Consider the following 22839-nt stretch of genomic DNA (forward strand, 5'->3'; position numbering starts at 1 on the left):
AAGTTTGGCACTTAAAAGCAGTTGACACTATTGGTAATTACTCAAAATAATTATTAGCATAAAACCTTACTTGGTGACGAGTAATGAGGAGAGGTTGGTGGTATAAAACATTGTGAGAAACGGCTCACACAGAAAGTGAATTAGTTTTCGAGAAAGAAGTCATTTTCCACGAATTTGATTTCGAGACCAAAGTGAAGTAGTTTTCGAGAAAGAAGTAATTTTCCACGAATTTGATTTCGAGACCTCAGATTTAGAATTTGAGGTCTCGAAATCAACCATCTAAACTCACACAACTTCGTGTGACAAGGGTGCTTTTTCTTTCTTTATTTTCTCGCAACTTCGACTACCAAATGAGCTCAAATTTTCACAGGTTTCTAGTTTGTGCATATTATGTTGATATACACCAAGTGAGAAGATTGGTCTTTGACTCGACAATCTCTTCGTGTTTGAGTGCGATGTCCGTTTTATGTATGCGATATATTCGCCATTGTTATTTGCGCTTTTCAAATATTGATTTGCGATAACCCTAGTATTTGTGTGCGATTTTCGTTTTTATGTATGCGATATTTGTCATTATAATGTGCGACTTTCAAATATTGTATGCGGTCATCTACGTATTTCTATGTGTAGATACTCAATATTTAAACGTTTGACACGTCATACCCTAAAGCGGCATGAAACCCACGCGAAAAGGGTTTTAATAATTATTTTGAGTAATTACCAATAGTGTCCACTGCCTTTAAGGATCCTGTCGAGTAATCAACTTTATAAATAACGTAAACGTAAACGGAGAGCTGTTGATAAAACATTGTGAGAAACGGCTCCCTCAGGGGCCAATTTCATAGAGCTGCTTAAGCGAAAAATTTGCTTAAGCACGAAAATAGCTTGCTTATTTTACACATGTTACTGGATAAAATTTCATGACATATACATTGCTTGTGACTGGCAGTAAGCTGTTGTTTACTTAGCATAACAATTGAGTGGAGTCTTGGTTGGTAATCTGATTTACTAAGCATGATTTTTTTTTTGCTTAAGCATAATTTTGTGCTTAAGCAGCTCTATGAAATTGGGCCCTGAAGTAAAAACGTTTTGAGAAAGCGGTCATTTCTGAAAATCAAATATTATTTTCTAGGCATCTGAAAGCACACAAATTTGTACAACAATAGTGTTCTAGTATATTTGGTTTGCGGTAAGACCATGTGTGTATCTACTTGCCAGGTAGAGTTTGTTCTTAAAGAACTGTCTTGCTTTCTACTAAACGCGGAGTAGATTGTTCGGGGGTTCGGGGGGACTTCTCAGTTCTGATACCCAGGCGGGTGGTCTTGAAAATAGGCTGGGACAACTACTCTAGCTTATAGGACCGTGATTAACTGTACTACCGCGGAGTCAATTCTTAAATTGGTGTTGATTCGACTAGCTCCCCCTAGTCATCATCATCGAAAGGGTGTTCTTTCTTTAATTATTCTCTCGCAACTATAGTGATGGCCAAATGAGTCAAAATGGGATGTAATAACCCCTTTCTCAAAAACTACTATACTCCAGAGGGAGCCGTTTTTCACAGTGTTTTATACTATCAACAGCTCTTTTGCTCGTTACCGAGTAGGTTTTATACTAAAATACTTTTAGTACTTCTTTAGTGTTCAGTGTCTCTAATTGGTTTTCTTCCGTGCATTTTTGAATTTGAATCCTTTTGGCACTACCACTCGCGAGTAAAATCTGGTCTTGTGTTTAATATTCTATTTTCAAAGATATTTTAGGTTACCAGTTATTTCACTTGATAGAGAAAATTAAGTTCATGTGTTGAGGCAATGCATGGTGAGAAATTGGGCAAACCGTTAAAACTATTGATATGACATATCTACTCTTCGGTTTTGGCTAGAACTGTCTGGCTATTTATCTACTGCCGCTAAGCAGACTAGGAAAATCTAAAAAATTATTTTAAAGAAACATTACAGAATTGGTAAGACAAATCTCGTCCAAGAAGATCACATATTTACATAAAACTTACACGATCTAATGATTGTGGTGATATAGTAGAAAACATCTCTTGAAATCTGTCTGAAATATCTTCTTTTTTTGTGGATGAGAAATACATAAAACTAATTTCCCGTTTGGAGTTTATCACTTAGTGAGCGTTTTACTAATTTGTTTGATCAATGTCATGCAAAACGTGTAATCAGTTTTTTACTATTCTCTCGTGATCCAGCACCGATCGATCTCAAACATCTACATGTTTGTCAGTTTATATGGTGGATTACGCAGTGCTGACATTGCTAGCAACTGTGTTGTTTGTAAAACCAATTTCGTAATATTCCTTTAAAGTTCTGATAAGAACTTGTTCTGAATCTCGTAGAAACGGAAACAAAAGGCTATCGAGTTGTGAGTTTACACAATAAGTATTTCCCTGCAACCATGGTGGATATAAATAGGACTCTCTGGCAAAGAGAGTTGGTAAACCATTGACTAAGATAAGTTTAAAGGCACTGAACACTATTGGTAATTACTCAACATAATTGTAGCATAAAAACTTATTTGGGAGCGAGCAATGGAGAGCTGTTAATAATTTAAACCATTGTGACAAACAGCTCCCTCTGAACTGAAGTAAAGTAGTTTTTGAGAAAGACTTAGCTTCCCACTCAAATATTTGAATGTGATCAAAGACTTCAGACCTGAAGCCTGTTGAAGAGATCTGATAACACACAAAATTTGTCCAACAAGGGTGTTTTTTTTCTCTCTTTCAATTCTCTTCAACTTCGATGACCAATTGAGCCCAAATTTTCACAGGTTTGTTATTTTATGAATAATGTTGGGATACACCAAGTAAGAATACTGGTCTTTGACAATTACCAAAGGTGTCCAGTAAGTCCCAGTTTATCAGGGTTTATACTTTGTGAACTACAGACGCCGATGTACGTAGTTTCTCCTTCAGATTGGCTTGTTACTCATTATATGCGCATAATATTGGCGCATTTTTACACAATTGTCGGCGGGGTCGTTGTTCTATTTGTGTTCTAAGAATTTCAAGTTCAAGTTGAACAAATAAAAACTTGTCGAGGTATTTATAGTTCCATTGTGAAAAAGGTCTCGCAAGGTCGACTACCAAAATGGTGAGGGTGGCACAGTCGCCGCGTGTGAGCTGTGCGTGTAAGTAAAGGGGTCAATACAGAAATAGAACAAAATATTTATAATCATTTACAAAAAAATGCAATGACTAGAATAAGTATTGTTGTCTCGTTACTGAATCACAATTATTTCTTGATTTGTGCAAATCATAATCATAGACGTTGAGATAGATTGGCTGTTGCCAGCTTTGTGTTTATATCCCCTTGTGGGAGTTTGCCTAGTTCCTTTAACAGCAATGTAATCTAAACAGACAAACACATAAACAAACAAACAAATAGTTTACAATGATACTTCTTTTAATATTTATTGCAATCTCTTACTCAGACATTCAAATTATTTGACATGATTGTTTTATAAAATTAGTCATTGACAAAGTTAAACCTAAATACAAATACAATTATTGGTATCTTCCACAGCCACTAAAAAGAACTTCACAGAATTGGTAAGAAACAAAAATCATGAAGATCACAAATTTACATAAAACTTACATGGTCTAATGATGATGATAGTAGAAAACATCCCTTGAAATATTTCTGTCTGAAATGTCATATTTGATGAGAAATAAATAATCTAATTTCGCGTTTTGAGTTTATCGCTCAGTGGTTTGGGATAAGTACTCATTCCTCTTCAGACTGACAATCTTTAATTTCAAAAGTCTCAACATGATCATCAAAAATGTTTGGAACATAAAAGAAAAATAGTGCTAGGTAGTGATTCTGTGAATTTATTTGCATTATTGAGAAAACGCTGACTCTGGAAAATTGTATGTTGCTAGTGCTACCCTTTCAGTTGTACTTAAAGTGTCGGCTCTCACCATCTTGTTAAGTTTGTGTAAACACAAGTCTTTTTTTTATATACTATATTTGTTAAAGGTGGAGTTTAAAAGGTCTGGACAGGTTTGGTCATTATTTTATTAAAAATATATACAGAGAGCTGATGAGGTCTTGAATTTAATTCAAATATATTACACTATAAACAGCTCTCCATTGCTTGTTACCAAGTAAGTTTTTATGGCAACATTTATTTTGAGTAATTACCAATAGTGTCCAGTGCTTTTATGGGAAAAGCCTTTTAAAGCTCCTGAAACTGATAGTTTATAATAAAGCACGAGAACAAGAAATTATTCCCTAACACATAGAATACATCGGTACATTTTAATGTACACAATATTGCCTGGGGTCGATTTCACAAAGAGTCCGCCGGCGATTTCACAAAGAGTTAGGACTCGTCTTATCTCGAGTTAGGACGAGTAACTCGTCCTAACTTAGGATTAATCTTAAGGTCTGCATGCTACAGTGCAGGGTTGGGACTCGTCCTAAGTCCTAAGATTAGTCTTAAGTTAAGAAGAGTTTTGTAAAATCGACGGCAGAACTAGTCCTAACTTAGGACTAGTCCTAGGAATTATAAAAAACGCATGGCTAGTCCTAAGTTAGGACGACGAGTAGCTCGTCCTAACTCGAGATAAGACTAGTCCTAACTCTTTGTGAAATCCACCCCCGGTCTGTAAGTGCTTCTGAAGGTTATGAGACCCTTAAAACAGTCTTCCATTTTCATTGGGGATTCGGTTATGTAGGCCATTCTTGTAGACATGTTCACTTCAATGGTTTAACCTACACAAAAGGAAAATAAGAGTACAAAGCGTTGTCTAGATATGGTGTCGGAGTGTCACACTACACAATGCTTAGTGTGACCTTGTTCATACCAGGGCCCAATCGCATAGAGCTACCCAGCACAACAATATACTTAGCATGAAATTTCTTCCTTGATATAAACGGGATTTCCAACCGAATTTCAGTTTGTTGCATATTGCTTGTTACTGGTATTCAGCTGTTGTTTGCTGATCCTGAAAACCATGTGGAGATTTGGTTGGTAATCCTGTCTTTATCAAGTAAGAAATTTCATGCTAAGCAAATTTTCGTGCTTAGCAGCTCTATGAAACTGGGCCCAGGTCATTTCTGTATGGCTACTGGCTAGTAACACCCTTAACAACAGAACCTGTGCCCTTCGATTCTATAATTGGCATCTCTATTTCAAAGAAGATTAGAAAATATTTATTGACCTTTCGAGATCTGGCACAATGGAAACCTCACTCAGTGTGAAAGCAAAACTTTTCTTTTGGGTAAAAAAAACACAACTAACAAAAACCTTTCTCAGAAAAAGGAGAAAGAAGCTATCAGGGAATAATGTTAGAATGTAGAGTAAATAAATACCAGTAACGTCCTGTTTTACGGCATTTCTGATTGCAGTGTGATGCTAGTTGTTGTGTCTCTTATCACTTTCTAGTGAGTGAGGCATAGTCCAATAACCATTATTTCCTTTCTTTTCTTTTTGATTTTTATCGTAGGATGGTCTGTGAAATAAGCACTTAGCTATCCCTAAGGGATATTATGCTTGTTTTTTCATAGGATACTCCTTAAAAAAAAAAATAAAAAAAAAATGTACAATGTGTTTTACTTAGTTGGATTTTGCAATAAATAGTAAATGGCCCGATGTTTTGACCCTCGCAGAGTCTTTCTCAAAGGCTAAATGACAACTCAACCAAATTGGATGTTTTGTGTTTTTACCCTCTTGAAGTTAACCCAGTCACTTCTCTCCAACACCCTTATTCATTGTTTATCCATTACTTTACCAAGGGATATAAAATAATGGATACCTGTTAGGGTAGAGGTTGATATTGTGTATGAAAAAAGCCTTTGGAGAGCTACGGGTGCCCAGGTTGTATACTACCCAGGGAGCTGAGAAAGATTAAAGGAATGTTGTTGGTCCAATGACCAAGGATACTTAAAGGCAGTGGACACTATTGGTAATTACTCAAAATATTTATTAGCATAACAACTTTCTTGGTGACGAGTAATGGGGAGAGGTTGATGGTATAAAACATTGTGAGAAACGGCTCCCTCTGAAGTGCCATAGTTTTGGAGAAAGAAGTAATTTTCCACGAATTTGATTTCGAGACCTCAAGTTTAGAACTTGAGGTCTCAAAATCAACCATCTAAACGCACACAACTTCGAGTGACAATGGTGTTTTTTTTCTTTCATTATTATCTCACAAGTTCGATGACCGAGTGAGCTCAAATTTTCGCAGGTTTGTTATTTTATGCATATGTTGAGATACACCAACTGTGAAGGCTAGTCTTTGACAATTACCAATAGTGTCCACTGCCTTTAATGTAAAGCACATTTGTATAATCGTTGTAAAAGGAGCTATAAGTAAGCACTGGAATTATTGGTAATTACTCAAAATAGTTGCTGGCATAAAAGCTTACTTGGTAATGAGCAATGGAGAGTCGTTGATAGTATAAAAAATTCTGAGAAACTGCTCCCTCTGAAGTAACGTAGTTTTTGAGAAAGAGGTAATTTCTCACTCAAATATCAAAAGACTTCAGACCTCAAGCCTTTTATTAGGCATCTGAAAGCACACTAGTTTGTGGGACAAGGGTGTTTTTTCTTTCATAATTCTCTTGCAACTTTGATCACCAACTGAGTCCAAATTTTCACAGCTTTTGTTTATTTATGTTTATGTTGGGACACACCATGGAGCAATACACCAAGTGAGAATAATGGTCTTTGACAATTACTAAACGTGTCCAGTGCCTTTAAAGACACTGGACACTATTGGTAATTGTCAAAGGCTAGTCTTCACAGTTGGTGTATCTCAACAAATGCATAAAATAACAAGCCTGTGAAAACTTTCAGCTCAATCCGTCGTCGAAGTTGCGAGATAATAATAAGTAGGATTTGAAACTTTGCATGGTGGAAATAAGATATAGAAGAGTTTGCGGTAACACCATGTAATGACTATCTCTAAATGAGTTGGGGTGGTTCTGAAAAGAACCGTTGGATTAACTCGACGTTTCGATCAGTATGCTCTGATCGTCTTCTGGAGAATGCTGATAATAATGAAAGAAAAACACCCTTGTCATACAAAGTTGTGTGCTTTCTGATGCTTGATTTGGAGACCTCAAATTCTAAACTTGAGGTCTCAAAATCAAATTCGTGGAAAATTACTTCTTTCTTATAAACTACGTCACTTCAGAGGGAGCTGTTTCTCACAAAGTTTTATACTATCAACCTCTCCCCGTTACTCGTAATCAAGAAAGGTTTTATGATAATAATTATTTTGAGTAATTACCAATAGTGTCCAGTGCCTTTAAAGAGAATGTCTTGAGTTGACTTCACTCACCTCCTTCAAGTAGATATTAAAAGAAGTCAAGAGAAACTCCTCTTTGGTCATCATTTTCCTGTGCTCTCTTTGACTTGCGACCAAAATCTAAAATGAAAGTGCGTTTTGAATTCAATTATTATTATTTTGAATATGACTTTGTATGTATTTTTTTAGGTATCTATCTATTTATTTATTTATTTATATATATATTTTTTTTCTTGGGGGAGGGGGGGGGGCAGCTCTAAAAAAGAAAATATACAAACATACTAACATAGAAGGTTTTAAAGATATGAACAAAACAAAAACCTTAATAGTACTTTAAAAACACATAAGCACCCATTTGTGATAAAATTTCTGGAAACTGGAATAACTCAACTCTACCTCCCAAGTTGAGTTGTACAAACCAAAAACAGACTTGGAAAAAAAAAACTATTGTTGTTCAATACGCATAAAATTTCAGTTGTCGCTTGGTTTATTTTGAAGAGAGAAAAAAGAAAAGAAAAGAAACGAAAAAAAAAAACCCACAGACTTTTTTTTCACCCCTTCTGGATTATCCTTAAAGCCATTATACGCTTTCGGTAAACAGTATTGTCCAAGTCCCACACTTCGTGTATCACAACTTATATCACAACTATTATCGGAGTCGGGAGAAAATAATGGGAAAACCCACTCCTGTTTTCGCGCATTTGGCCGTGTCATGACATGTGTTCATAACAAATCCGTAATGAATTTATATTGTTTTACCGTTTTCTCAAAAAGTAAAGCATTTCATGGACTAATATTTCAAGAGAAGTCTTTCACCTTTACCTTCTGTAAACCCTGAAAATTATTTGTAAATCTGTGAACCCTTTTTTTTTTTTCTGTACCGAAAGGGTCCAATGGCTTTAAAGTAATTGACTCTTCCGGTTGACAATAGAATGCAGCGAGCACTGGTTATTTGTAGCACAAAGAAAACAAATCGTTTGTGAATTGTTCACCTTGCTTGCTTGCACGCAATCCTTGCAATCCTTTGTGTTCTTGCTACAATCTTGGGTGGGGGGGGGGGGGTGATTTAAATGAGAGTTTTTTTTTTTAAAGGTGTTGCATCAGTGTTCTTTTTGGAAGGACAATTTCAACTTTCAATTTTCAACACACATCTGTGTATGAGGGTAAAAACCAAAATGAATATTTGTAATCCCCGATGCTAATTTAACTTTATTAAATCGTTTGCAGTACCTGCTGCTAAAAGATAGACTTTGAACTTCCTGTAGCTACCGGGCAACCTCGGTAGTCTAGTTGGTAAGACACTGCTCTAGAATCGCAATAGTTGTGGGTTCAAATCCCACCCAAGTAATATGCCTGTGATTTTTAAAGTACTAAGTATACAGTGCCAACAAACATCAGTGAAAATGGGTAAAAACAAAATGAATATAATTTCATCTTCATTGAATAATCAGCCAGTGGGAAAATGTCTTGAAATCGTGTGATCTTGTTATCGCAAACAATGCAGGAAGACTAATCCCCAATGGGAATACACAATCTGCCTCAGATTTACATTTTTTTGGGGGGAGCATAAAAACTAATATCCTTTTAAATAACCACATTACTTCAAAGTAAAATATTTCTCAAAATGTATTTTTTTTTTCTTCTATCAAAAACCTGCTGTAGGCTTCTGACCAAAGGTTTGTTATAGAGAGGGTTGCGGTAACACCATGTAATGACTATCTCTAATGAATTGGGGTGGTTCTGAAAAGAACTGTTGGTTTCAACTCAACGTTTCGATCAGTATGCTCTGATCGAGAAAAGTTCTGTTCTCCAGAAGACGATCAGAGCATACTGATCGAAACATCGAGTTGAAACCAACGGTTCTTTTCAGAACCACCCCAACTCATTAAGAGATAGTCATTACATGGTGTTACCGCAAACCTTTCTATATCGTATTTCCACCATGCAAAGTTTCAAATCCTACAAAAGTTTGTTATTGCCAATAATTTCACGAGTCATTACCAAATGGATACCTTCCCTTTAAGCCGCTTTCCAGTCGAAGTGAATGCTCAAGAAAGACTGCGTGGGAGGTCGGGGCCCCTCCACGTTTACAATAAAATGTAAAGTGCATAATTCTATGGGCCCCTTGGCTTAGAGAGCCATGAAATTGGGCCCAGGGCAATGTGTTTTGTTCAACATTGCTGTCACCTGTACCTCATTATTAATGTTCACAACGTGACCAATCTTCACAAAGCTGTTAGGCACAAAATATATGATTTGGGCGCCAGCTGCAACAATGTAAACTTTATGGAATTTTGGCTGGTAAACCAGTTTCTGTGCTTAGCACGTACTTATGCTTACAGGCTTTATGAAATTTGGCCCTGGTGTCACAACACCTTATTACAGTGCCTAGCTGCCGTAACAAGGTACTATACACGTGGGTTTTTATCAGTAATTATTTCGAAAAGCTCTTTTTTAGTTGAACTATAATTTGGAAGTCATGGGTTCAAATTTTATTGAGAATACCGACCATCATGACCATGCCAACAGAATGTAGATCCCACAAAGCTTATCCCCCAGCAAAACCCAAATCATTTGACACTAGTATTCCTGAATGGTATGGATGACAAAGTAATTTCTTGGTTGGGGAGAATTTAGCATGCATCAATAAGACAATCAGTAGGATTTGAAACTTTGCTTATAAGGTGCTACATAATTGGGTCTCAGAATTCATAACTGCGTGTCATGGCCGAGCGGTTTAGAGCACCGAATTCAAGCTCTGGTGTTTGATCAGCAGAGTGTGGGTTTGAATCTCGGTCGTGACACATGCTACATAAAATTGGGGAGGTAGTGCTTTCTGCTCTACCGGCCAGGCTTCGAATTGATGATACCCAAGCCTACATCCGTATATGGACTGTAAAAGGGGGTAACCCTGTTTCAGCCCTAGAAGTAGGTGGCAACGGCCTCTGACAAAAAAATAGTAGCCAACACTTTGAAGTGGCCTTCAGGCCTTGTGTGTCTGGCGATTTGCATTAAAAATAAATTAACAAAAAAACTTTCTTAAAGTTTGTATAAACTAAGCGCCTTGAGAACCTTGTTGGTAGATACGTGCGCGTTATAAGACTTCAATATTATTTGATTATTAGGTGAGGTTTGTGGTGACACCATGTGAAAATCAATCTACTCAACATTTCGATCAGTACGCTTTGTATAGTAAGGTTTGCGGTAACACCATATAATGATAATCTCTAAATGAGTTGGGGTGGTTCTGAAAAGAACTGTTGGTTTCAACTCAACGCTTCGATCAGTATGCTCTGATTGTTTCCTGGAGAAAAAAAGAAAAAAAAGAAAAAAAAGTATGCTCTGATCGCCTCCTGAAGACAATCAGAGCTTGCTGATCGAAACATTGAGTTATCAACCACCATTTCTTTTCAAAACCAACACTACCCCAAAGAGATTTTCACATGGTTTCGTCGCAAACTTCACCTAATGAGACACTCGATAATTGGTATTTGAAGCTTGATGTTTTTTTTTTATACCTCCATTAATGTTTCTGTAATGGTATCATTTGTGAGCCTGGATCCTGCCTTGAGAATTCTATAAAAGAAACAAAAACAAAACCACCATATCAATAACACTTTAAAACTTTGATTGCTTAATGGCACTGGACACTATTGCTAATTACTAAAAATAATTGCCAGCAAAAAAAGTAACTTGGTAACGAGCAATGAAGAGCTGTTGGTAGTATAAATCATTGTGAGAAACAGCTCCCTCTGAACTGAAGTAAAGAGCGGATATAAGAGCACCGCCACCAAACTCAAGCTCTGACCTGGTCAAGAGAGTGTGGGTTCGGGAGTTAAATGACAACTCAAATGCAAGAAACTTGACCACTGCTTCTTCCTTCAAATGGGATGTAAAGCTGTAGGTCCCATGTGTTGTTATAGCCACTATCAATGCATGTAAAAGACCCCAGTACACACTTACGGCAAAGAGAAGGGGTTTACCTCGGTGTGTCTGGCAGTGCGACTATCTTCAATTATGTAGGCTGCACTAGAAAGGAAGAAGAACAGTGTAACAAAACAAATTGATCGAGCAACTCACGAGATTGGTTCGGAACTCTTGACAGCAAGAGCTTCTTGAAGCTCTTCTAGCATGGTGCTGGCTAATTCATCGTCAACTCTGTCTGTATCCGACTGGCTGATCAGTAAGTGGAATAGATCGTCCGTCTGTTTTAAATACTCTTTTAGAAAAAGAAAACAAATATTATGATTCATTGGAGTGTTTCGTTGTACCTAATAATAATGATAATAACCAGTTATACAGCCTGTGCAACAAATAATGTGCTACTCGGCTAAATCAATCACAAGAACCATCTCTGCCCTCACAGGTGCCCATTTACCCCTGGATGGAAAGAAGCAATTAAAGTCAAGTGTCTTGCTCGGGGACGCAAGTGTCTTGACTGGGATTCGAACCCACACTCTTGAGTTCGGTGGTCTTATCCGCTCGGCCACAATACAGGGGAGTGTCTTATTATGTCCACCTCTTTATGGTAGGACTTGCAGTGAGTGACCTAACACAAGCAAAGGCGCTCCTTTTGGTTACAAGTTATCTTCTTAATGACGAGGCCCATAGAACTGCTTCAGCAGAAAATAATGCTTAACAATTTTCTGCTAATTAGAAATGAGCAGGATACCAGTCGCAAATTGTACTTGTGACGTGGTAGTTAAGCTGGTAACATTATTCTGGTAAGCATAAATTTGTTGTGTTTACCTTCTTTTTGCGCTGAAGCAGCTCTATCAAATTGGACCCAGAAAAAGAAACCGATGAATTCTGATAATAATTTTTTATTTTTTTTGTACAAGCTGAAGTAGTTAAAACCATCTTTCGTAGAGAATATTTTGGTATAGAAAACTCTTGTTCATCCAGACTCACCAATAAGTACAAATGCTGCCATCACACCAGAGTGAAAAACACGGGGATAAATCACCTCATCATCCCTCGGACCAATCTTACTCAAAAACTTCTCAAGAAGTGGCGGTGGAATGTTTCTGTACGAAAATATTTTCAAATATAGAGTGTTAACTTTTGTGGCATTTAAAAAGTAGGGAACACTTTGTAGGTGTTTTTGAGCTTCAGCAATTTTCAATAAGCCATTTGAGAGTTAGATTTGAATAATGTCTGGTGCAAAGATTTACTTGAACAAAAGCTACCACTTAAATTTGAATTCCTCAGACACCCAGAACACTTATTGAGAAAAATAGAAGGAGCAGCAGACGATCTCACAAAAAGCTAGGATTCTACCTCGAGTTATGACGAGTAACTCGTCCTAACTTAGAGGATGGATTCGATGCATCCTAACCTCTATGGATCTGTTACTTAGTTCGTCCTAAGTCCTAAGATTAATCCTAAGTTAGGAAGAGTTTGGTGAAATCAACGGCTGGTCCCGTTGTTTCTGGACTGGCTTCATAATGCGCCCTCTCTGTGCAAGGTTTGAGTTTGATTGAATGCCCATTTGAACATATTGATATGGAATTTGGGAAAATCCAAACAAATAAATTTATTTATTTACAGCATCACATGGCATGTCGGTAATGCAATTCTGCTGAGCAATTTATGGTTCACTGGTCCCCAGATTACCTGCATATTAGATTCAACAGATCCCGGTACATGATACCAGTGAGCCCAGCTGGAGTCCTAGACCCTGTGAGAAGTTAAAAAGAAAACAAAAAATCATAGTTTTGTTAAAAGACGAGCAGAGTATACTGTTTGAACTGTCAAGACCATACAGCCCCTTTTCAGAGCCAACACTCCCACAAAAGAGATTTACACATGGTTGTACCCGCAAGTTTACTTTTTATGAATAGTTTCTTCCTATTTATCCACACCATGCAAAGCTATAAAAAGTACCCAATGGAGAGCTGTTGATAGTATAAAACAATGTGAGAAACGGCTCCCTTTGAAGTAAAGTAGTTTTTGAAAAAGTAATTTCTCACTCAAAGACTTCAGACCTGAAGCCTTCTATTAGGTATCTGAAAGCACACAAATTTGTGCAGGAAGGGTGTTTTTTCTTTCATTGATTTCTTGACCAATTGAGCTCAAATTTTCACAGGTTTGTTATTTTATGCATATGTTGAGATACACCAAGTGAGAAGACTGGTCTCTGGCAGTTACCAATAGTGTACAGTTTCTCCAAAGCATTGTAGATTGTTAGACAGCAGTGTTCCTCTCTTTGTGTTTTGTTTGTTTTTCACTCGAGCACGGACCTTATTTCATTTTGCACACAAATATAAAGAATTCTTCACGAAACATCAGCTTTATTTTGAGGCTTTGCAAGTTGATATGTTTGCTGACCAATTGAGCCAAAATTTTCACAGTTGTTATTTTATGCTTAGGTTGGGAGTCACCAAGTGAGAAAACTAGTCTTTGACATTAACCAAACATGTCCAGGGGTGGATTTCACAAAGGTAGTCTTAACTTAGGACTAGTCCTAGGCAATGCTAAGAGATAGGACCAGTCCTAAGTTGGGTGAGTCACTGGTCCTAACTTAGAACCAGTCCTATCTCTTAGCATTGCTTAGGACTAGTCCTAACTTAGGACTACCTTTGTGAAATCCACCCCAGTACCTTTAAGTAAGTAGCAGGCCTATACTAAGTAAAAGACGCTCCAGCTGAGGGGCACTTACCAGACGATGTACTGAGTACCTCATATGCTACAGCAACATTACTGGCGAACATGGGCTGGTAGTAATCGGTCAGTGTGAGATGGTGGTATGCACGATGTAAACGGTTGGACTTTTCCCCTAAGCTGCTGAAGCTACAAAAAAGAGCAAGACGGTAAATATCTCGAATTTAACAAAAATGTTTTTTTTTTAATTTTTTTAAACGAGTCGCCAGACACACAAGGCATGAAGATCACTTCAAGGTGTGGGCAACAACTGTTTTTCTAGAGGCTATTGCCACCTACTCCTGGTGCTGAAACAGGGTTACCCACTCTACAGTCCATACAGATGTAGACTTGGGTAACATCCATCAGAAGCCTGACTGGTAGAGCTGAAAGCACTACCTCCAAAACTTTTAAGAACCAATCATGGTTAAGTGTCTTGCTTTAGGATGTCACGACTGGGACTCGAACCCACACTCTACTGATCAAACTTCAGAGCTTGAATCCGGTGCTCTTAACTGCTAGGTCATGACAAGCCAAAATATATATTATATATGTTAATACTCTTCAGTATCAATTCGTCTCTAAACTTGAAACATCTACATAGGTGAATGATCAATCAAATTAACAAAAAGAAACGGTAACATCACAGCATGTCAGTTTGATAATTAAAAAAATTACACAGTCAGACTTGTGTTTTTCATTCATTACAACTCACTACTGAGCAAGGAAGTCCACAGCATCCTTCGGTCGATTGGATAGAATCTTAGACAGAGCATCTCTCATCCAGTTTCCAACGCCGCTTCTCTCTACAACAAAAACGAGGCAGGACACACGAGTGATTAGTTATTATAATTCTTCGTTATTAACTCCTCAAAAAAGAAAAAACAGTAAAAGATTAATCAAAACTTTAGGGTTATCGCGATTCAGAACCGCAAGGCGTTGTGTGTAGGCATATGGGGCAGTTTGCTATGTGGTGTTTGTTGTCATGCACGACTCACGCACGCATCGCCCTCTATTGATATTTCGCTATTCGCGATAAACCTTATGGCCGTCAGGTTGGCTCAGCTCAGTGGTTTCTTTCCCTGCCTTTCACCTCTCTGTGGACCCCGGTTCGAATCCCACCTCAGACAGGAGCCATGGATTGGGTTTTCAGTCCCAACACTTGATTGCATGGGTTTCCCTACTTCTATGAACTATAGTTTCTAGAAGTAGGGTTTCCCTTCTCCTTGAAATAGAGGTTCGTTCCACTATCGTCTCCGAACTATGAGGTTGACGAACCATAGTTTCCCTAGCTCCATTTGGGTCCAATCTTTGCGCCCCATTAACTTGGTCTACTGGATTTGACCCAAATGGGGCTAGGCCCGGTTGTCTCATTTGGCCCTAGGTAGGGGTTTTCCTCCAGTCCCACCCACATCAATAAAAAAAAAGCAGAACATTTCTTTTATCTGCTATCTATCTATCTATATCATGGATGGTGAAGTACATGTAGGCTACTTCTACTTCTACTTCGGTACTTGGCATAGTCCTTCAGTCAGGATATAAACGCCAAGGATAGCTGCTTGTGTGCGGTGCCAAGTGTTGCAGGTGCGTTTTATTGTACAAGGTGCGAGTAAAAAGTTGGGAGGTAGCTAAATGATTGCTCCAACCGCCCCCTTAAAAGCCCCAATGGATTGGAGCTCGAGGATCTGGCTATACATGCTATATTCATCCTTTTATTTGCACTATGCTGTTGGATGTGTAACTGTAATGAAATAAATAAATAATGTACTTACTCTTATTCTAAAAACAATTAAACTTACTATTTAAGAAAAAGATAAGATTAACGACTACATTTTAAAGGACGTTGGTAAAACGCGGAACGATTGCGGAACGACGGAATGGCGGAACGCTTTTATATACGATGTAACAGATTGTATTGCACGTATGTACATATGTACATACATACGTACGTGTATCCATGAAGCATGGAGGTAGAAATATGGAGGTAGCTAGATGGCAAGACGACTGTAGAATTTGCTGCATATATTCCAGTGTATAGAAAGTCTTTGGAATGATACTTTGTACTTACCAGTGCGTTCTTTCATTGGACAACTTGGCATTTCAAGATTATTTTTTAGAAAGGTTCTTCGTGCATGATGACATTATGCATTAACATGGAGCACTGCTGAAGTCCATGGCTGAACTACAACGAGTGTACAACTGTGTGTAATTTGTATGCATGACCCACACACGCATACTGTGTATGTACATAGGCTTCATCCCCCTATTATGGCTGATGATGGTGCATTGCGCGAACGAAATATAAAGGGGGGGCATGATAAATGAGCAAAAACACCATCAAGGACGGGGTGCTCCACCAATTCCAATATACCAAAATATTCTTTAAGGACTCCTCTTTCATACTAGCTATCCAAAATAGTGGAGCACCCCGTCAATGAGGTCGAAAAAATTAGTTCTTTTGGCGGAACGTTTTAATGCCACCATTAACACGTACAGTGCATAGCGCGAACTAAAAATAAGGGGGGTACATCGACGGGCAAAAACACCATCAAGGACGGGGTGCTCCACCAAGTCCAATATACCAAAATATTCTTTAAGGACTCCTCTTTCATACTAGCTATCCAAAATAGTGGAGCACCTCGTCAATGAGGTCGAAAAAATTAGTTCTTTTGGCGGAACGTTTTAATGCCACCATTAACACGTACAGTGCATAGCGCGAACTGAAACAAAATAAGGGGGGTACATCGACGGGCAAAAATACCATCAAGGACGGGGTGCTCCACCAATTCCAATATACCAAAATATTCTTTAAGGACTCCTCTTTCATACTAGCTATCCAAAATAGTGGAGCACCCCGTCAATGAGGTCGAAAAAATTAGTTCTTTTGGCGGACATTTTTAATGCCACCATTAACACGTACAGTGCATAGCGCGAACTGAAACAAAATAAGGGGGGTACATCGACGGGCAAAAACACCATCATAGACGGGGTGCTCCACCAATTCCAATATACCAAAATATTCTTTGAGGACTCCTCTTTCATACTAGCTATCCAAAATAGTGGAGCACCCCGTCAATGAGGTCGAAAAAATTAGTTCTTTTGGCGGAACGTTTTAATGCCACCATTAACACGTACAGTGCATAGCGCGAACTGAAACAAAATAAGGGGGCACATGGATGAGCAAAAACACCATCAAGGACGGGGTGCTCCACCAATTCCAATATACCAAAATATTCTTTAAGGACTCCTCTTTCATACTAGCTATCCAAAATAGTGGAGCACCCCGTCAATGAGGTCGAAAAAATTAGTTCTTTTGGCGGAACGTTTTAATGCCACCATTAACACGTACAGTGCATAGCGCGAACTAAAAATAAGGGGGGTACATCGACGGGCAAAAACACCATCAAGGACGGGGTGCTCCACCAATTCCAATATACCAAAATATTCTTTAAGGACTCCTCTTTCATACTAGCTATCCAAAATAGTGGAGCACCCCGTCAATGAGGTCGAAAAAATTAGTTCTTTTGGCGGAACGTTTTAATGCCACCATTAACACGTACAGTGCATAGCGCGAACTGAAACAAAATAAGGGGGGTACATCGACGGGCAAAAACACCATCAAGGACGGGGTGCTCCACCAATTCCAATACACCAAAATATTCTTTGAGGACTCCTCTTTCATACTAGCTATCCAAAATAGTGGAGCACCCCGTCAATGAGGTCGAAAAAATTAGTTCTTTTGGCGGAACGTTTTTAATACACCAAAACACGTACAGTGCATACCGCGAACTGAAACAAAATAAGGGGGGCACATGGATGAGCAAAAACACCATCAAGGACGGGGTGCTCCACCAATTCCAATATACCAAAATATTCTTTAAGGACTCCTCTTTCATACTAGCTATCCAAAATAGTGGAGCAACCCGTCAATGGGGTCGAAAGAAGTTTTTTCTGAACCCGTTAGTTGGGTAAAAATCACTCCCTGAGTTCGATCTATAAATCAAACTCTTTATCCGCAGTGCTATAGTATAGCCGTTGTTGCAACAAAGGAATGCTTACACCAGCGAGAAACATGTGCGTCTCCCGCATCCAGTAGGCGTTTTTTCTATTAAAATAAAAGTATAACATTGTATATAATTCTTTTCGTGCCTTTCAATCTATAATTATTAAAAGATACACCATTGGCGAGCAACATTGGTGTAGCTAGCTTTCGTTGAGACCGCAGTGTTTAGTCGTTCAACACTCTTGCGTTGAGTTGGCTCTGTATTGCTGACGCCGGGTGGCAGTTAACACAATGTTTGGCACACTTAATGTAGATCCAAAGGTTTTTGTACTGACATAATCATTGGCTTTTGTTGTATACCACTATAGCATGACAGCAATAACAATCGTGTCTCAAGATAGGATTAACATACTTGTGTAAATGAGTACATGTCTGTCGCAGGTTTTTACCTAGGTTGTTGTAAACAAGTTTGCTATAAAATAAAACGCAATGGACAGCAATTAATTTTGAAACGCTTCTCTCAGTGATGGTTACTATTATTATAATATTTCAATATCACAACAGTTGGAATGAATTTAGGTACAAGGTTATCAAATATACACGTCAATGGGTTACTGTGAAAGAACAAGTGCAACAACTCACAAGAAGAGCAAAGTCACAAATCAGGTTTGTTCTGACTTTCTCCTTCAAAGAATAAAATCATACAGTACACTTTAAACCACTTATAAAGACACTGGACACTATTGGTTATTGTCAAAGACCAGTCTTCTCACTTGGTGTATCTCAGCATATCCATAAAATAATAAACCTGTGAAAATTTGAGCTCGATTGATCGTCGGAATTGCGAGATACTATGAAAGAGAAAAAACACCCTTGTCACACGAAGTTGTGTCCTTTCAGATGCTAACTTGATTTCGGGAGATTTTAAAAATTCTAAACTTGAGGTCCCGAAATCAAATTCGTGGAAAATTACTTCTTTCTCGAAAACTACTTCACTTCAGAGGGAGCCGTTTCTCCCAATGTTTGAAACTATCAACCTCTCCCCATTACTCGTTACCAAGTGAGGTTTCATGCTGATAATTATTTTGAGTAATTACTAATAGTGTCCACCCTTTAAATTTCAATAAACTGAAGTTGTACAGTACATTCAATTTAGCAAAATCAATAAAGGCAATAGTAAAATTCGTTCTAGCTACTTCAACAGTAATTACAACTCTGCAAAATGACACCTGGTCAACGGCAATTAACCACTGGAACAAAAAGTTCGTAGTGGAGCAACGGCCACGATAGTGTTTTTACAAGTGTTTTTTTTTTTTTGCTCATCCATACCCCCTTATTTTGTTTAATTTCGCGCAATGCATTCCGTGCTAATAATGGTGGCTGAAAAACGTTCCACCAAAAAAACTTATTTTTTCAACCTCATTGACGGGGTGCTCCACTATTTTAGATAGCTAGTATGAGAAAGGAGTCCTCAAAGAATATTTTGGTATATTGGAATTGGTGGAGCACCCCGTCCTTGATGGTGTTTTTGCTCATCCATGTACCCCCCTTATTTTGTTTCAGTTCGCGCTATGCACTGTACGTGTTAATGGTGTATTAAAAACGTTCCGCCAAAAGAACTAATTTTTTCGACCTCATTGACGGGGTGCTCCACTATTTTGGATAGCTAGTATGAAAGAGGAGTCCTTAAAGAATATTTTGGTATATTGGAATTGGTGGAGCACCCCGTCCTTGATGGTGTTTTTGCTCATCCATGTACCCCCCTTATTTTGTTTCAGTTCGCGCTATGCACTGTACGTGTTAATGGTGTATTAAAAACGTTCCGCCAAAAGAACTAATTTTTTCGACCTCATTGACGGGGTGCTCCACTATTTTGGATAGCTAGTATGAAAGAGGAGTCCTTAAAGAATATTTTGGTATATTGGAATTGGTGGAGCACCCCGTCCTTGATGGTGTTTTTGCTCATCCATGTGCCCCCCTTATTTTGTTTCAGTTCGCGCTATGCACTGTACGTGTTTTGGTGTATTAAAAACGTTCCGCTAAAAAGAACTAATTTTTTCGACCTCATTGACGGGGTGCTCCACTATTTTGGATAGCTAGTATGAAAGAGGAGTCCTTAAAGAATATTTTGGTATATTGGAATTGGTGGAGCACCCCGTCCTTGATGGTGTTTTTGCTCATCCATGTGCCCCCCTTATTTTGTTTCAGTTCGCGCTATGCACTGTACGTGTTTTGGTGGCATTAAAAATGTCCGCCAAAAGAACTAATTTTTTCGACCTCATTGACGGGGTGCTCCACTATTTTGGATAGCTAGTATGAAAGAGGAGTCCTCAAAGAATATTTTGGTATATTGGAATTGGTGGAGCACCCCGTCCTTGATGGTGTTTTTGCCCGTCGATGTACCCCCCTTATTTTGTTTCAGTTCGCGCTATGCACTGTACGTGTTAATGGTGGCATTAAAACGTTCCGCCAAAAGAACTAATTTTTTCGACCTCATTGACGGGGTGCTCCACTATTTTGGATAGCTAGTATGAAAGAGGAGTCCTTAAAGAATATTTTGGTATATTGGAATTGGTGGAGCACCCCGTCCTTGATGGTGTTTTTGCCCGTCGATGTACCCCCCTTATTTTTAGTTCGCGCTATGCACTGTACGTGTTAATGGTGGCATTAAAACGTTCCGCCAAAAGAACTAATTTTTTCGACCTCATTGACGGGGTGCTCCACTATTTTGGATAGCTAGTATGAAAGAGGAGTCCTTAAAGAATATTTTGGTATATTGGAATTGGTGGAGCACCCCGTCCTTGATGGTGTTTTTGCTCATCCATGTGCCCCCTTATTTTGTTTCAGTTCGCGCTATGCACTGTACGTGTTAATGGTGGCATTAAAACGTTCCGCCAAAAGAACTAATTTTTTCGACCTCATTGACGGGGTGCTCCACTATTTTGGATAGCTAGTATGAAAGAGGAGTCCTCAAAGAATATTTTGGTATATTGGAATTGGTGGAGCACCCCGTCTATGATGGTGTTTTTGCCCGTCGATGTACCCCCCTTATTTTGTTTCAGTTCGCGCTATGCACTGTACGTGTTAATGGTGGCATTAAAAATGTCCGCCAAAAGAACTAATTTTTTCGACCTCATTGACGGGGTGCTCCACTATTTTGGATAGCTAGTATGAAAGAGGAGTCCTTAAAGAATATTTTGGTATATTGGAATTGGTGGAGCACCCCGTCCTTGATGGTATTTTTGCCCGTCGATGTACCCCCCTTATTTTGTTTCAGTTCGCGCTATGCACTGTACGTGTTAATGGTGGCATTAAAACGTTCCGCCAAAAGAACTAATTTTTTCGACCTCATTGACGAGGTGCTCCACTATTTTGGATAGCTAGTATGAAAGAGGAGTCCTTAAAGAATATTTTGGTATATTGGACTTGGTGGAGCACCCCGTCCTTGATGGTGTTTTTGCCCGTCGATGTACCCCCCTTATTTTTAGTTCGCGCTATGCACTGTACGTGTTAATGGTGGCATTAAAACGTTCCGCCAAAAGAACTAATTTTTTCGACCTCATTGACGGGGTGCTCCACTATTTTGGATAGCTAGTATGAAAGAGGAGTCCTTAAAGAATATTTTGGTATATTGGAATTGGTGGAGCACCCCGTCCTTGATGGTATTTTTGCCCGTCGATGTACCCCCCTTATTTTGTTTCAGTTCGCGCTATGCACTGTACGTGTTAATGGTGGCATTAAAACGTTCCGCCAAAAGAACTAATTTTTTCGACCTCATTGACGAGGTGCTCCACTATTTTGGATAGCTAGTATGAAAGAGGAGTCCTTAAAGAATATTTTGGTATATTGGACTTGGTGGAGCACCCCGTCCTTGATGGTGTTTTTGCCCGTCGATGTACCCCCCTTATTTTTAGTTCGCGCTATGCACTGTACGTGTTAATGGTGGCATTAAAACGTTCCGCCAAAAGAACTAATTTTTTCGACCTCATTGACGGGGTGCTCCACTATTTTGGATAGCTAGTATGAAAGAGGAGTCCTTAAAGAATATTTTGGTATATTGGAATTGGTGGAGCACCCCGTCTTTGATGGTGTTTTTGCTCATTTATCATGCCCCCCCTTTATATTTCGTTCGCGCAATGCACCATCATCAGCCATAATAGGGGGATGAAGCCTATGTACATACACAGTATGCGTGTGTGGGTCATGCATACAAATTACACACAGTTGTACACTCGTTGTAGTTCAGCCATGGACTTCAGCAGTGCTCCATGTTAATGCATAATGTCATCATGCACGAAGAACCTTTCTAAAAAATAATCTTGAAATGCCAAGTTGTCCAATGAAAGAACGCACTGGTAAGTACAAAGTATCATTCCAAAGACTTTCTATACACTGGAATATATGCAGCAAATTCTACAGTCGTCTTGCCATCTAGCTACCTCCATATTTCTACCTCCATGCTTCATGGATACACGTACGTATGTATGTACATATGTACATACGTGCAATACAATCTGTTACATCGTATATAAAAGCGTTCCGCCATTCCGTCGTTCCGCAATCGTTCCGCGTTTTACCAACGTCCCATTTGAAAAAACATTTTGGTTTGTGAGTGAGTCATGAGCCCATCATCATCATGACAACGAATGAAACAATTTTTTTCACAGGGTATCAAAATTCACCAATAAATGTTTCGCTTTTTATCAAACCTTCTGTAGAAGATAACTAGCTGGGGTCAAATATTAAAATCTTCTTCAAAACCTACCGAGAAAATCACGTTTATGTTCATTGTTTTCAACTTCAGTTTTGTCGTCTGCCCTTTTCTGTCTGTCAGACATTTTTTTTCTGACATGTCCTGTCCCAAGCAATGGAGGGCGCACTTCAAAAGTCCCCTCTTCCTTTCTCACTACTGCCACAAGAG

At 38.7% G+C, this 22839-nt stretch overlaps 1 protein-coding gene across 5 annotated transcripts; it reads right to left on the reverse strand.

Annotated features, from left to right (window-relative positions):
- Window positions 1–3398: 3398 nt before the first annotated feature.
- Window positions 3399–22782, reverse strand: LOC139940102 (tubulin polyglutamylase complex subunit 1-like). 5 transcript variants are annotated; one of them, XM_071936345.1, is made up of 9 exons: window positions 22696–22782; window positions 14631–14721; window positions 13935–14065; window positions 12890–12953; window positions 12185–12300; window positions 11354–11492; window positions 10792–10849; window positions 7307–7393; window positions 3399–4733 (listed from the first exon to the last, which is right to left on the reverse strand). In XM_071936345.1, the coding sequence occupies exons 1-9, from the start codon at window positions 22754–22756 to the stop codon at window positions 4716–4718; spliced, it is 765 nt and encodes a 254-aa protein (XP_071792446.1). In that variant the 5' UTR covers window positions 22757–22782; the 3' UTR covers window positions 3399–4715. The 5 variants fall into 5 exon arrangements, with proteins under 5 accessions (XP_071792446.1, XP_071792445.1, XP_071792447.1 ...); XM_071936344.1 differs by having other exon boundaries at window positions 22684–22768; XM_071936346.1 differs by lacking the exon at window positions 22696–22782 and adding an exon at window positions 15984–16157.
- Window positions 22783–22839: the final 57 nt, after the last annotated feature.

Source organism: Asterias amurensis, chromosome 7 (genome assembly GCF_032118995.1).
Source record: "Asterias amurensis chromosome 7, ASM3211899v1".
NCBI classification, from domain to species: Eukaryota; Metazoa; Echinodermata; class Asteroidea; order Forcipulatida; family Asteriidae; genus Asterias; species Asterias amurensis.